This window comes from Acomys russatus, chromosome 16 (assembly GCF_903995435.1).
Source record: "Acomys russatus chromosome 16, mAcoRus1.1, whole genome shotgun sequence".
Taxonomy (NCBI): Eukaryota; Metazoa; Chordata; class Mammalia; order Rodentia; family Muridae; genus Acomys; species Acomys russatus.
The window spans coordinates 5,830,320-5,844,554 of record NC_067152.1 but is presented as its reverse complement, the minus strand read 5'-3'; the positions used below and the strand labels follow the sequence as shown (position 1 = coordinate 5,844,554).

The window sequence follows — 14,235 nt, the reverse complement described above, 5'->3', positions numbered from 1 at the left end:
CCCAACGCACATACAAACACACACATGAGAAGGGGATGGGGTGGTGGAAATTGGGTCCAAGTTCAAACTGGGCTTTCTAGGTCAAAGCTAATGTCTGCCTCTCCTTTGCAGTCAGCTGGGGTCAGTGGCGGGGAGAGGGGGTGGTGTCACAAATGCCTCCTGAGAACTTGGAAGGGAGGGATGGTTAAAGGACTTGGAAAAGGGGGGGGGGAGGGCAGAAGTAACGGACCTTCCTCCTTTTTCCACTCTGTTCACATCACACAGCAAAGCCTGTGGGTGGGCAGCAAAGCCATGTGTTTCCTAGTAGCGAAGCCCTATGTAAACCACTTTCTTTCTCGTGCAGCCTCTAAGCACGAGGCAAACATAACAAGCTGGAGGTCTGTTTGCAGCGACTCACCTAGACTAGCCCCCATCTAAGCACAGCAGGAGGGGCAGAGCCTCCTATCACCTCAGCCTGTTCTCCTGACCCTCAGGGTGTAGCACTCATAACACCATCGTCATCATCATCATGTTGTTGTTGTTGTTATTATTATTATTACATCTATAATTGAACCATGGAGCCTCTGGAGACAAAGGTTCATATTTCCAGGAGACAGCATTTGCCCTGTTTCTTCTCCAGTGTCTCAGGCAAGGGCTGGCCATCTCTTTGAACTTGTCTCCACACCTCCTGGAAAACCTCAAGGCTCTTCATGCAAACAGAGTTCTTGGCAGCCTCCCTCCTGTGCCCTGACACGCAGCCCCGACATATGACACAAGGACATCACCTCTTCGCCCTTCACATTTCTTTCTATAACTTTTATCTGGGGTCTGGTGTGTGATGGGAGCATGCCACAGTGCACACGCGGAAGTCAGAGGGCACCTCTTGGGAGTCAGTGTCTCCTTCCACTGTGCGATTGAAATCACGTCATCAGACTCTGCAGCAAGGGCCTGCCTCGACCGGCTGAGCCACCTCGCCAGCCTCCTTTCATATATTTTTCCTCAGTTACAAAGGCAGCCTTTAGAGAGACATTAAAGTGAGTTTGTTCTCTTTTGTTGGTTCAAGGAGTGTTCACTGTATAAGCACACTGACCCCAGAGAGCCACCAATAAAACGTGGCCAGGTGTGATTCATGTAGCCCAGGCTAGCCTTAAACTCACTATGTAACTGAGGATGAACTTCTGGGCTTCCTGCCTCTACCTCCCAAGTGCTGGCTAGGCTTATAGTAAGTAGCGCAACAACAATTACAGTAACAGTTACTATTATTGTTGTTGTTAAAATGTAACTTAAAAACAATAAATAGGGGCTGGAGAAATGACTCAGCAGTTAAGAGCATTTGTTGCCTTTACAGAGATGCCAGGTTCAGTTTCCAGCATCTATAATTGAACCATGGTGGCAAACAACCATCTGTAGCTCTAGTTCTGGGGACCCAATGTCCTCTTCTGACCTTGGCAAGCACTGTACAAACATGGCACACTTAACACGAATATGAGCAAAGCACTCATACATTGAAAATAAAAAAATAAGTCTTGCCAGGTGGTGGATGGCACACACCTTTAATCCCAGCGGAGGCAGGCGGATCTCTGTGAGGTGGAGGTCGGCCTGGTCTACAGAGTGAGTTCCAGAATAGTCAGGGGTACACACAACGAAACCCTGTCTCAAAAAAAAAAAAAACTAATTAATTAATTAATTAAAAAATAGAAATAATAGAAATAAGCTTGCTACACATTAGCTTATTTTATAGAAAGTAACTGGGATCTAGGCTGGTCTTGAACTAATTGTGTCCTCCTACCTCAGCTTTCAGATGGTCTTCTTGGTGCCGCATCAAAACTCTAAGTAATGATAAACTAAATAGTAGCAGGGACACTTAGAGGGACAAGAGGTGAGGTTCTCATGCCCTTAAGCCACCAAACACATTAACCATTGAGTTTCTCTCCTCCCACATCCACCTATTTCCTTCTATCTTATCACAAGGGAAAACCCAACCAGGTACAAGACAGCGATACGGTATCTACAGGGACAAACTGGCCATTGACCTGTATTATATGGGAAAGTCCCACCATGAGGAAAGTGCCGTCCTCTTAAGGAGTCCCAGCCCACTCCAACCACCTGATAAAAATGCCTGCTGTCAGCAGCCGCCTGGGTTTCCCCAGCCCCGCGCTGTACCTTCCTCCTCTGTGCTCTTTCTAATTCTGCCTTTGCTTGGCAGTGCATACGGTAGCCGCCATTTTTATTTCTATGATCAGTGGGACAAGTTCTCTGGCATTCAATACCATCTGGTGACTCTGGTGGGTACAGGAGATGATGCCAGGGCAGGGGGGGTACAATGCATTAGACCTGGAAGCCTCCAGTCACCGTCTCCTCCAGCAGCAAGGCAACTTCCTGGGTTTGCCCTTCCCTAGAGTAGAGCCATAATGTCCCCAGCAGGAGAGGAGACAGTGCTCCTCCCTTCATCAGTTAGAATATTTGGACAATGAGCCCCAAAGAAATCCCCCCCGCAAGAATCCCATGCTGGGAGACCATGGCAGGTGCCCATCTCTCTCTCCCTCCCTTCCTCCCTCTGCCCCACCCCTCCTTTTCCAAATACCAAAGTGCATAAACCACACGGCTTTTCTTGCCTTTCTTGGTAGCTGAGGAATTCCCAGGGTGCAGGAGATCTAAGTGGCAGCTAGCTAGTGGCTGACACCATCGCTTGTGGCTCTGGAGCCTGGTAGAGTTTCTAGACTCTGGCCGAGTAAGAAGGATGAACCCCACTTTTTAAAACCTTTTTCCTAGAACTCTCTCTCTCTCTCTCTCTCTCTCTCTCTCTCTCTCTCTCTCTCTCTCTCTCCCTCCCTCCCTCCAAGATTTACTTATTTAATCATACATACACAGTGCTGTCTGTATGCCCACCAGAAGAGGGCACCAGATCTCGTTATAGATGGTTGTGAGCCATCATGTGGATGCTGGGAATTGAACTCAGGACCTTTGGAAGAGCAGCCAGTGCTCTTAACCTCTGAGCCATCTCATCTCATCAGCCCCTCCTCTTCTCTCTTAATTCCCATTCAAGTTAGGTCACAAGATGCTGACCCACGGTGTTTGAGTTGGGTCACAGGACTTTGGTCCCTTTTGGATCTTTGTATCAAATGTCCTACCAGTAAGGATATTGTAGTCTTACTGTGTTCAAGCCAAGGGGCAGCAGGAGGCAGACCTCCCTATGAATGGCCATCCTGGGTTAAAAATCACTGGCAGGTGACTAAGATGGCATGTGAAAGTCCCTTGCTGTGGTTTATTTTTCTGTTTTTTCCTTTCTCTTTCCCCGCATTCCTTTCCACACTGGCTCCCACTTGTGTCAAAACCTTTTCCACAAACCTGCTTTCATGACCCCTGAACAGCCTTTTGGGAAAACAACTTCTTTTTTGCTGTCAGGTCCAAACTGACCTCCCCAAAATGGCAGTGCTGGTAACAATATCCTAAACGGAAGAACTTTGGCTGGAAAAACACAAGCCAAAAGGTAGGTTTCTGTTTACCAGGAACCTCCCTTAATCCATTATCTAGGAGGGACCTCCCCTAATCTACTCCAAAGACCAACCACCTCAGGCAAGAGCAGCTGGTTCCTGGTCTGTATTACATTAATGTATTATGTATGAATATTCCTGTATCAGCTCAAAGCCCCCCCCCCCTTTGCTGACTGCCCTATAAAATATGCCTGCTTTTCAACCATGTTGCTCTTCTCTCTGCCCCAGAGAGGTAGTCCTAGTGGTTTGATCCACCAATAAACCTTTCTCTCTACCCACAGAGAGGTCTAGGTTGGTGGTTTCACAGTGCCCTTAGCAATCCATCTGAGTCCTGCGGGAATGAGATCGCCTTCCAGAGCCCTGTACTGCCACCTACGTGATCCTAGTCCCGTCTCTGTAACCAGGGCTCCACACCTACGGGTTTGCTTCTTCTGAAACACCAGCTACTGCTGGAGAGATGGCTTTAGAGATGAAGAGCACTGGCTGATCTTCCAGAGGACCAGGCACCATGTGGGACCATGTGCTCCCAGCACACACATGGTGGCTCACACAGTTTCCAGTGCATCTGATGTCCCCTTCTGGCTTCTGTGGGCACCAGGCATGCAAGTGGTGCATAGGCATACACACAGGCAAACATTTACATGCATAAAATAAAAATGAGTGAGTCCTCAAAACACCATATACTACCTAGTTTGGTTGTTTCTTTTTGCTGTTGATTCAGACAGAGTCTCATGTAGCCCAGGCTAGCCTTGAACTTTTGATCTTCTTGCTTTAACCCCCCAAAGGCTGAGATTATTGGCACTGGCCACCACACTGAATTTATTTTTATTTTGTGAGTTCGTTCAAGGCCATCCAGATGCCTTATATTGGACCACACTCAGGAAGTCTGAAGGGAAGAAATGGAACTACTCATCATGTAAAAGAGAGCATAGTTAAACCATGGAAGACATTTATTTATTTGGTTGATTGGTTGGTTGGTTTTTGGAGACAGGGTCTCTCTGTGTAGCCTTGGCTGTCTTGGACTCACTTTTTTTTTTTTTTTTGGTTTTTGGAGACAGGGTTTTTCTGTGTAGCCTTGGCCATCCTGGACTCACTTTGTAGACCAGGCTGGCCTCGAACTCAAAGCGATCCGCCTGCCTCAGCCTCCCGAGTGCTGGGATTAAAGGTGTGCGCCACCACGCCCGGCCCTGGACTCACTTTGTAGACCAGGCTGGCCTCAAACTCACAGAGATCACCTGCCTCTGTCTCCCAAGGGCTGGGACTAAAGGCATGTGCCACCATGCCCAGCAGTAGTTTTACTTTTAAAGGCATGGGAAAGAGCCAGGCTTGGTAGCGCACACCTGTAATCCCGGCACTCGAGAAGGCAGAGACCAGCAGACCAGCACAGCCAGCGCTACACTGAGAAACTGTCTTGAGAAAGAGAAAAAAATGGGGGGGTGGGGCTGGAGAGATGGCTCAGCCATTAAAGGCTAGGCTCACAACAAAAAATATATGAGAGAGAAAAAAAGCAGGTGCATCAGGCCTGACAGAATAAATAAATCTTTAAAAATTTTTTGAAAAAAAAAAGATCTGCAAAGTCCAGGTATACAGTAAGCGCTTAGCTTTGCTACTGTGCCGCAGAGGCAATGCCCATCCTCCTTACACCTCTGCCCCCAAAGTGACCTCAATGCCCCTATTTATTTGAGCCCTACAATTTAAAGGGATGACCTTCAAGAGCATTCACATACTCCAAGCGTGGGTTCCTACCACTCTCGCCCACACTGCTTTCTTCTCGTGGAGAGGGGGAGAGGAGGTGTTGATGCCTAAAATTCCTCCCAAGAAAGCATTAAGATCTAATCTTACTACACCCTTGGGTAGGACAAGGCCATAAATAGGTGGCAGTAACTCACTACAAGGGACACCAATGGGATGGCTCCTAAGTCAGCTGAGGCGACTATATGGAAGATTACAAAACTCAAAGGCACTTGCCACCAAGGCCGATGACCTGAGCACTTGGCACATAAACACAAACGCTCAGGGCGTGGCAGTGCACACCTTTAATCCCAGCATGGGGGGAGGGGGGCAGAGGCAGGCATATTGCTGTGAGTTCCAGGACAGCCTGGTCTACAAAGAGAGTTCCAGGACAGCCAAGGCTACACAGAGAAACCTTCTTGGAGAACCAAGACCAAAACAAAAGAACAAACAAACAAACAAAAACCACATACATATATACATACATATTTACATACATGTTTTTAAAACTTTAAAATTTGAAACAATTCAAAAAAACTTTTTTTTTTAAGTGCAATGTTTACAGGCAAAGCCCTGGCAGGCACATGAATATGTGACTCTAGCCATGACAACCCTCCTCAGAAGTGTGTGCCAACTGATAAGGAAATGCTTAAACAATTTCTCGTTATCCTTTGTGGCCCTCGCTCCTCACTACCCAGCATCCTATGCAGCTTCAGCTCTGTCCAGGTCCACCTGAGCATCCTTTTCTTTTTTGGGGGGATGGGGGTTTCAAGGCAGGGTTTCTCTGTATATTCTTGGCTGTCCTGGACTCGCTTTGTAGACCAGGCTGGCCTTGAGCTCACAGCGATCCACCTGCCTCTGGCTCCCGAGTGCTGGGATTAAAGGTGTGCGCCACCACCGCCCGGCCTCTGAGCATCCTTTTCAGGGCTGCATCTCTTGCTGAGTGCCTCCAGAACTGCAAGTTGTCTACATTTTGGGTCCATTGTTAACCAACATGTTGTAGGAGACTGCTTTGGGGGGACACACTGTACCTGGACTAGTCATTTCCTGGTATCCACATGCTATGACAATTTAAAAATGATGTGTTAGCCAGGCGGTAGTTCAAGGCCAGCCTGGTCTACAAAGTGAGTCCAGGATAGCCAAGTTACACAGAGAAACCTTGTCTCAAAAAAAAAAAAAAATGTATATGTACATAGTGTGTGCACATGAGTAGCGGTGCCTGCAGGGGTCAGAGGTGCGATCTCCCTGGAGCTAGAGTTACAGGCAGTCGTGAGCCACCAGATGTGGGTCTAACTTTGGTCAATGCAGGAGCAGCATGTGCTCTTAGCTACTGAGTCAATGTATGCTCTAAAGTATTGTTGTTTTTATTGTTATTACTGTGAGTATGCATGATGTGTGAATGCAGGTACATGTATGCACAGTCGCATGTGGAGGTCAGAGGACACCTCTGTGGGGCTGGTTTTGTCTTTGCTCCTTCACACAGAATCAGAGCATCAAACTCAGGTCGTCAGGTTTGCAATGCAGCCCCTTTACCCGCTGAGCCGTCTTGCCAGCCCCTGGGAGCTAACTCTCGCCAGAGCCAATTACATCTCTTGCATGATAGGGTGGTTTTGTTTACCAGGAGCTCACTTTAAAAATCCTTAACTAGGGGCTGGAGAGATGGCTCAGCAGTTAAGAATACTGACTGCTCTTCCAGAAGGTCAGGAGTTCAATTCCCAGCAACCACATGGTGGCTCACAACCATCTATGATGTGATCTGATGCCTTCTTTTGGCCTGCGGTGTACATGCTGGCAGACCACTCTGTACATAATAATAAATAAATTAATTATTAAAATCCTTAACTAAAATCCTCATAAAACACAGGCTGGCTTCCCCCACATTCTCACTAAATTCCTTGACTAATATTGGAGGGGGAAAAATGAGAGCATTAGATTTCTTATTAGCAGAACAAGGAGGAGTGTGTGCGCTCCTGGATTTCACCTGTTACACACGGGTCAGTAGCCAGGACAAGCAGAAGCTCACACTAAGGAAGCAGAATGGCCACACGGTGTGAGAAAGGCACCTACAGAGGCCTGCACCAAATGCTGCTTCAGGTGCCGCTGCTGCCTTTGTGCCCGGCCACTGCCCGGCCATTGGCACTTTGGCAGCCGTCACTGGCACTTTGGCAGCCGTCACTGCCCGCTGGGCGGCTCCAATTTAGCCTTATGCTTATGTAGCATGCTTGTGGAGGGAGTCTTCTCCACACTGCCATTTCCCAATCCAACTGGTGTCTGCCACCACACACAGAGCCCATGCCACTGCTCGGTCCCATCCCATCCAGTGGGGCCAGCAACTTCAGAGCAGCTCTGAAGCCCGCCCAGAAGTCAAACCTTCAGCTGCCAAGGTTTCCATGAGAACAAGGAGGAAAGGCTAAGGGAAGACGGCTCAGTGCGATCCTAAGACCTGAGTTCAGACCATCAGGCACATACATAAAAGCTGGGCTCACTGGCACACGCCTGAAACCTGGGTGTGTGTGTGTGTGTGTGTGTGTGTGTGTGTGTGTGTGTGTGTGTGAAGGTGGACAGGAGTTAGATCCCCAGAATGTGCTATGTGCTGGCCAGCTAGACTAGTCAATCAGTGAGCTCGGGGTTCAGTGAGAGACTCTGTCTCAAAATAAAAAGTGGTGAGCAATAGAGGAGGAGGAAAGTCAACATCAACCTCTGTGTATACACATGCATGTGTACACACACACACACACACACACACAGAAGACTGGAGAAGACATCTTGGGGGAGGGATAAAATCATAGGGACACAATTATGGAGACAGTTTTTCTCCCTTATTATCAATAAATGAAATAAGCCCTTATTTTATAAAAAGGGACACCCCACCAGATAGAGGAACGATGTCCTATGTCATAGGTCTCAGGGATAACATAGCCACTGATCTGTATCCTACATGGGAAGTTCCTCATAGCTAAGGGACCCTCATGTGCCCCTTCTGTGTGATAGCCCCAAGTCCCCAAATTAGTGTTATTCCCTTTTCCTCAGCCCCATTATTTGCAATTAAAACCTGTGCCTAAGGCCAGGCATGGTGGCACCCGATTCCCATGATCACCAAACGATGATGATTGGTTCCTGGGCTCAGATGGGTTGGACAACAGCAGTAGGGATGAAGTGACTTGGCTTTGCTCTTGTCCCTTTGCTCTGCCCTCATCTGGGAGGGCAAACCTGGCCTTAGCCACCGTGGCCCAGCAGTGGGTCCAGCACCTGATCATCTCTGAGGAAGCCCGTGTCTGACTCACCTAGTTCCTTAGCATTGTTTGACAGCACGTAACAGCGAACAATCCATAGATAGACAACAGCAGTTGGGAAGAAACAACAGGGGGCTAGAGAGATGGCGCAGCTCAAAGAGCACTAACTGCTCCTGCAGAAGAGCCAGGTTTGGTTCCCAGCACCCACATCAGACAGCTCACAATCGCCTGTGACTTCAATTCCAGGGACCTAATGTCCTCTGGCCTCCGGGGGCACCTGCACACACGTGGTACACATAAACTTACACAGATACACATACGCATAAATAAAATAACCTTTTTTTAAAAAAAGAAGAAATAGTAAGGGGGCTGGAGAGATGGCACTTACTGCTCCTCCAGAGGTCCTGAGTTCAATTCCTAGCAACCATCTATAATGGGATCTGATGCCCTCTTCTGGCATGCAGGTGTATATGCAGGCAGAGCACTGTATACATAATTAAATCTTAAAAAAAAAGAAGAAGAAGAAGAAAAGAAAGAAAGAAAGAAAAAAAAAGAAAAAAAGAAAGAATAAAAACCATTAAGATGACTCAGCAGATAAAGCCATTTGCCACTATGTCTTATAAGCCTCTGGGACCCACATAGAGGAAGAAGTGAACTGACTCCTGCAAATTGTGCTCTGACTTCCACATTTATCATGGCATGCATGGTCACACATGCACACACACACACATGAATGCATACACACACATAAATAAATGAAAAAATGAATAATAAGAAGAATTGGGTGTTGTGGTACACCTGCAATCTAAGTGCTTGAGACCCACAGGCAGGAAGATTGTTGAAAGTTCAAAAGTTCAGGCCTGCCAGGGCTACACACTGAGATCCTGTCTGAAATAAATAAACAAGCAGAGGAGGAAGAAAAATGTGAGCGTCCACAATGGGACATCCCTGCTTCCGTATTGTCAGCCACTTCTACACAGACCAGGTCACTTCAGCTCAAGTAGCTGCAAGGGCGCATGCAGGCACTAGCTCATCCTGCTGCTGGGTGTCCTGGGAATGCTCAACTCCCAGGGTGGCTTCTCTGTGTCCTCTGGCGAATTCGCCTACTTGGGCCACTTCTCCCTGGACCTGTTCACCTTCTCTCCTTCCCTCTCATGCTGAGGGCCAATGCCCGGGAGAGCCAGTGGGGACACACCACGGAGCACAGAAGCCTGGACCTGCTGGTGTCCACCCTGCCTCCTTGCACTTTCTCCCGGGTCACCACCTCAGGGGTCCAGGGCTTCTTCTGCCTGGAACATGCTGGGAGGGAGCGTCAGGAGGAGCAGTTTAGCAGATTGCTGGACACAGTACGGCACAGTGAGGAGGGCTGGTGGGGCACAAAGACGGGCACAAGACAAACTCACAGACAAGCCACTGGGAGGACGCAGAGCTGGGGAAGGGAAGTGCAAGGTCCCTGCTCCCGGAGGACGCTGGCTGGGACTCAGATCCACAACTGCCTGGCTCTCAGACCCACTCTCTTTTTTCTGTACAGGTGGTCGTCTGAGGGGGCATCTCTTCTGGGGCTTGGAGAAGGGTAAACGGACCTCCAGAATAAATTCATTGCCTTCAGAGCAAAGTAAAAGAAGAGATAGGCAGAAATGAGAAGCACGGAGAAGAGGCAGAGGAACACCAAGTTCTCCCCAAACTGTACATCATTCCTGGCTGGCAGAGGGGACATAAAAGGTGCTGGCGACATGGCTGCAGTGACAAGAGCCACCCAGCCGAATGCCGGCTATGGTTTCAAGGTCAAAGAATATTCCAGAACTGACGCTGCTCCTTAGTTCCAAAGGCAGAGAGGCCTCTGAGTTCCAAGCGTCCCCAGGACGGCCGCGGTGCAAACTCCTGGTTCTCAGTTTTGTTTCTTATACTGCAAGACAGAGAGATTAGGAGCGAGTGAGAACAGCGAAGGACTCCGCCATGTCACACAGGTTTCCCCAGACCGTTCTTTAGTGGGAAGGCCGGAGGCCTCAAGGAGGCTGCAGGTGTCCGGACTGAGCACGGCACTCGCCAGGGCTTGTCCTTACTGTTGAGTCTTGTTTATAGGAGAAAAGTCCCAGGCAGAGGAGACCCTCAGAAGCCAAGGCTTCCAGCCAATCGCTGAGAGTTTTCTTCTCTTCCTGTTTTTGTTTTTCCTGTTACGGTTAAGGCCCAGGAGGCTTTTGCACTAAGCGAGCAATCTACCACTGAGCCCTATCAAAACCCGAGTTTTGCAAAGTGGATTTTAAGCCCCACATCTGGAGCACCTGAGTTAGGAGGACAAAGATCTTGGGGACACTCCAGTTCGACACACTCCTAAGCGCCTCCCCCTCCCCCCTTGCAACCTCCCCCCCCCCCACACGTAGATTCTGGGTTGATCCTATACCACAACCTAGTTTTCGTCAGCTTCACACACGCGAAGTTGACCTCAACTTAGGGACTGCTTCTGTCAGGTTGGCCTGTGTCCTGTCAGTAAGACAGTTTCTCAATAAACGGCTGATAAGGGGAGGGCCCGGTCAAAAGATACCACCCCCAAGACAACTTCCCTCCAAGCCAAATAAGGCTATGCAGTGGCAGACAGTAGAGCTGTCCTTTCAGGGAAACACAGCCGTCCCTGCGCCCAGGTCTGCTCATTCTGCCTTTCAGGGTCAGGGTGACCCTCTCACCTGGCAGGACAAGAAAGCATCCTCCTACCAGGGAGGAAGGAGAGCGGGTGGCAGTGGCCGCCTCCATTTTCAACAGTGATGCGCAGGTGCCCCCTAGTGGCTGAAGAGGTTACAGCATCCCCGCTCCAGCGCCAAGCAAGCACTTACCTTGTTCAGGATCCACTCGGCATCTTCAATGGCTCTTTTAATAATCTGCTGGATTCTCTCGGGATTGTCTTCATCGGAGTGAACCTGGAAACTCTGTCAGTTTCAGCATAAAAGAACACGACCAAGTGAAATTCGGAGTTTCAGAGCACAGTCCCAAGAGGCTGTGGGGCACTGGTCACCTCTTAGCCCTGCTGCAAGGCCACCCTGCATCTCTCAACACAGCAGTGGTTGAGTCCTAGTCTGTTTAATAGCAAAACTGGCCGAGAAGCCAGCGGGGAGATGAAAAGGAGGCCGGCCACTGGGTCTGCAAGTTATTTGGCAGGTGATCAGGGCCTGGGGGAGCCGCCAATTCCTGGGTTTGATGTGCTCAGCCTAGGAATCTGCGCTTACCAAGCTTGCTGGGGAGGGCTGGCCCCGCCCACCGCTACCACCAGGCGCTGGTGCTGGGGAAGCTAAGAGAAAGGAAGGGAAAGCGCAGCGGTAGGAGAGCCTGGCTCCTGACCAGTGACCTGAGATCTGGGTTCCCGTGTGTGAACCTCACGGTTCTTCCAAAAGAATGGACTCCTCCCTCTTCCCTCCTCCCTTCCGTGTGTCCCCTGCCCCATATTCTCGTATTCACCCCAGGAGCCCACTTTGTGCCACATCCAGGAAGTCTTCCCTGACTCCCCCAAAGCTAATTACTCCCTTCTGTTTCCCCACAACCTTTGTTGCTACCGCTGTTTCTCTTTTTCTTTTTGAGACAATGTCTCACTATGTAGCCCTGGCTAGCCTGGAACTCACTATGTAGACCAGGCTGGCCTTGAACTCAGAGATATACTTCTGCCTCTGCCATTTGAGTGCTGGGACTACAGGTGTGCACCACCACCACCACCACCACGCTCCAGCTGTTTTTCTTTTTCCATATCTATATGAAGTTGAGTTTTTAGCTCTTTATTTGGAAATGATTTCTTATTAACATTGCTTAAATTGTATTCTTTTGTTTGTGGTATGGGTGGGGTGTGTGTGTGTGTGTGTGTGTGTGTGTGTGTGTGTGTGTGTCTGTGAACCATGTGCATGCAATACAGGGGTGGCTGAGAATAGTAAGACTAGGACCTGGGTCCTCTGGAAGAGCTGCCAATGCTCTTAACCTCTGAGCCCTCTCCCCAGCCCCGTAACTGATTTCTCATAGAAAGGTAGTTTAGAGTCCACAGAACTCCCCATCTGCCCATTGCTACCACTTTGCATCACTGGCTTTATCATCCTCTATACAGAGGCATTTAAAGTAAGTTACAGGCACCATGCCTTGTCCCCCAAAACCCTCACTGTATGTTTCCAAACAAAGGGACCCTCCGATATAACCACAGCAATCAAACTGAGAAAAACTAGCCTGGATCCAGCCATCACCTAATCCACAGCCAGCATCCTACTCCCCGGCTGCCCCTCCAGCCTTTCCCGGGGGTTAACGCTGGTCCTCACGCTTGCACGGCCAGCACTTTATCAACTGAGTTCTCTCCCCCACCTCTACCCGGTCTATTTTAATGTCCATGAAGCTGTCTCATCCAGGCCCCTGCACAGCACTGACATGCCGGCTGATACGGCCTCTGTGCCACAGATGGAGGCCAGAGGCCAGCTGCTCGCTTTTGTAGCACTTCTTAATGAAACTTCTAGATCCATTCCCTGGCCCCTGTGACTCTAGCCCCCAGAAGACACCTCCCCCAGACCTGCTCCCACCTGCCTGACGGCATGCTTGTAGTGCTCCCGGATGCCCTTGGTTGGCAGCTGCCGGCAACAACGCAGCAAGTAACGGTACAGCTGCAGTGGCGTCTGGACCAGTTCTGCCCCCCGCAATGGGGCCATCCGTGAGCCCCAGCCCTGTAAAACAAAACATCACTTTCTTAGCCATCAGGCCAGTCCCACGGTGGCCCTGGTATCCAGTCCCAGCCCTCTGTGAGCCAACCGCTCAGAAACTAGACCCCCTTGCGGCCCGACCCCAGGAAAGCCTACACCCTGGGCTGGGGCTAGCCTCAGCATAGATCAGACCCATGAGGACCCAATGCAAGTGTAGAGGGAGAAGTGCCACCTCCACCCAGGTCAGATTTCTAAAGCTCAGCTTCAGGTAGTAAGGGAGGAGGGGAAAGGTGGCAATCACAGAGCAATCAAGGCTGCTGACAGCCAGGCGTGCCCTAGTGAGGGCGTCAGGCAGGAGGGCAGGAAGCCCAGAGGTCCAAACCCGGTTAGGCAAAGTGTTGCTCCTCAAAGCCAGAAGCACTGGCAGGACCAAGGAGCTTGTCAGAATGGCAGCCTTGGGCGCTAGCCAGACAGATGCACGTTAATGAGCCCCTCGGCGGATACGAATGCACAGAGTGGCTCCCATGGAGAAGTGGCAGCTATACACGGGGTAACCAAGGGGAAGCCAGAATTAGGGATGCGACTTCATTCTATTGAGCCACCAACGACAATAAGCACAACATCCATTTGACACGCAAGATGATAACCAAGCACAGAGAGGTCAGGTAACTTGCCCAAGCTCACACAGTCTGGCTCCAGGGTCCAGTAAAGAAAGAAAGTGGGGGGGGGGGGGGGGGGAGTTGGGGGAGGTTAGCCTGGAGAGATAGCCCAGTGGCTAAGAGCACAAACTGCTCTTCCAGAGGTCCTGAGTTCAATTCTCAGCACCCACATGGTAGCTCACAACTGTCTGTAACTATAAGATCTGACACCCAAAAACATACATGCAGGCAAAACACCAATGCATATAAAATAAAAATAAATAAATTTTAAAAAAAGAAAGAAAGGGGACCTGCAAGGTGACTGGATGGGTGAAGGTACCTCTAAGTTTGATCTCCAGCACCCACATGCTAAAAGGAGCTGTCACGGCACACACATGCCCACATGTGTGCTTGCACACAGAATAGATGTAATTTGTATGTTTATTTTGTGACCTGAATTGGGTGTGGTAGCATAAGCCTTCAGTTCCAGAGCTTGGGAGGCAGA

The 14,235-nt window shown here is 49.6% G+C and overlaps 1 protein-coding gene across 1 annotated transcript; it reads right to left on the bottom strand.

The window, feature by feature from the left end:
- Window positions 1-9,905: 9,905 nt before the first annotated feature.
- On the bottom strand, window positions 9,906-13,114 carry Lyrm9 (LYR motif containing 9). The gene is made up of 3 exons (XM_051157800.1): window positions 12,976-13,114; window positions 11,266-11,358; window positions 9,906-10,343 (listed from the first exon to the last, which is right to left on the bottom strand). The coding sequence occupies exons 1-3, from the start codon at window positions 13,099-13,101 to the stop codon at window positions 10,326-10,328; spliced, it is 237 nt and encodes a 78-aa protein (XP_051013757.1). The 5' UTR covers window positions 13,102-13,114; the 3' UTR covers window positions 9,906-10,325.
- Between the last annotated feature and the right edge of the window lie 1,121 nt (window positions 13,115-14,235).

What these genes read in the sequence shown, in the direction of transcription:
- Lyrm9 (XM_051157800.1), bottom strand. Translation starts at nt 13,101, where the DNA reads ATGGCCCCATTGCGGGGGGCAGAACTGGTCCAGACGCCACTGCAGCTG. An exon ending in ACAAGCATGCCGTCAGGCAG is followed by an intron (nt 11,359 to 12,975) that starts GTGGGAGCAGGT and finishes TGAAACTGACAG; the next exon opens with AGTTTCCAGGTTCACTCCGA.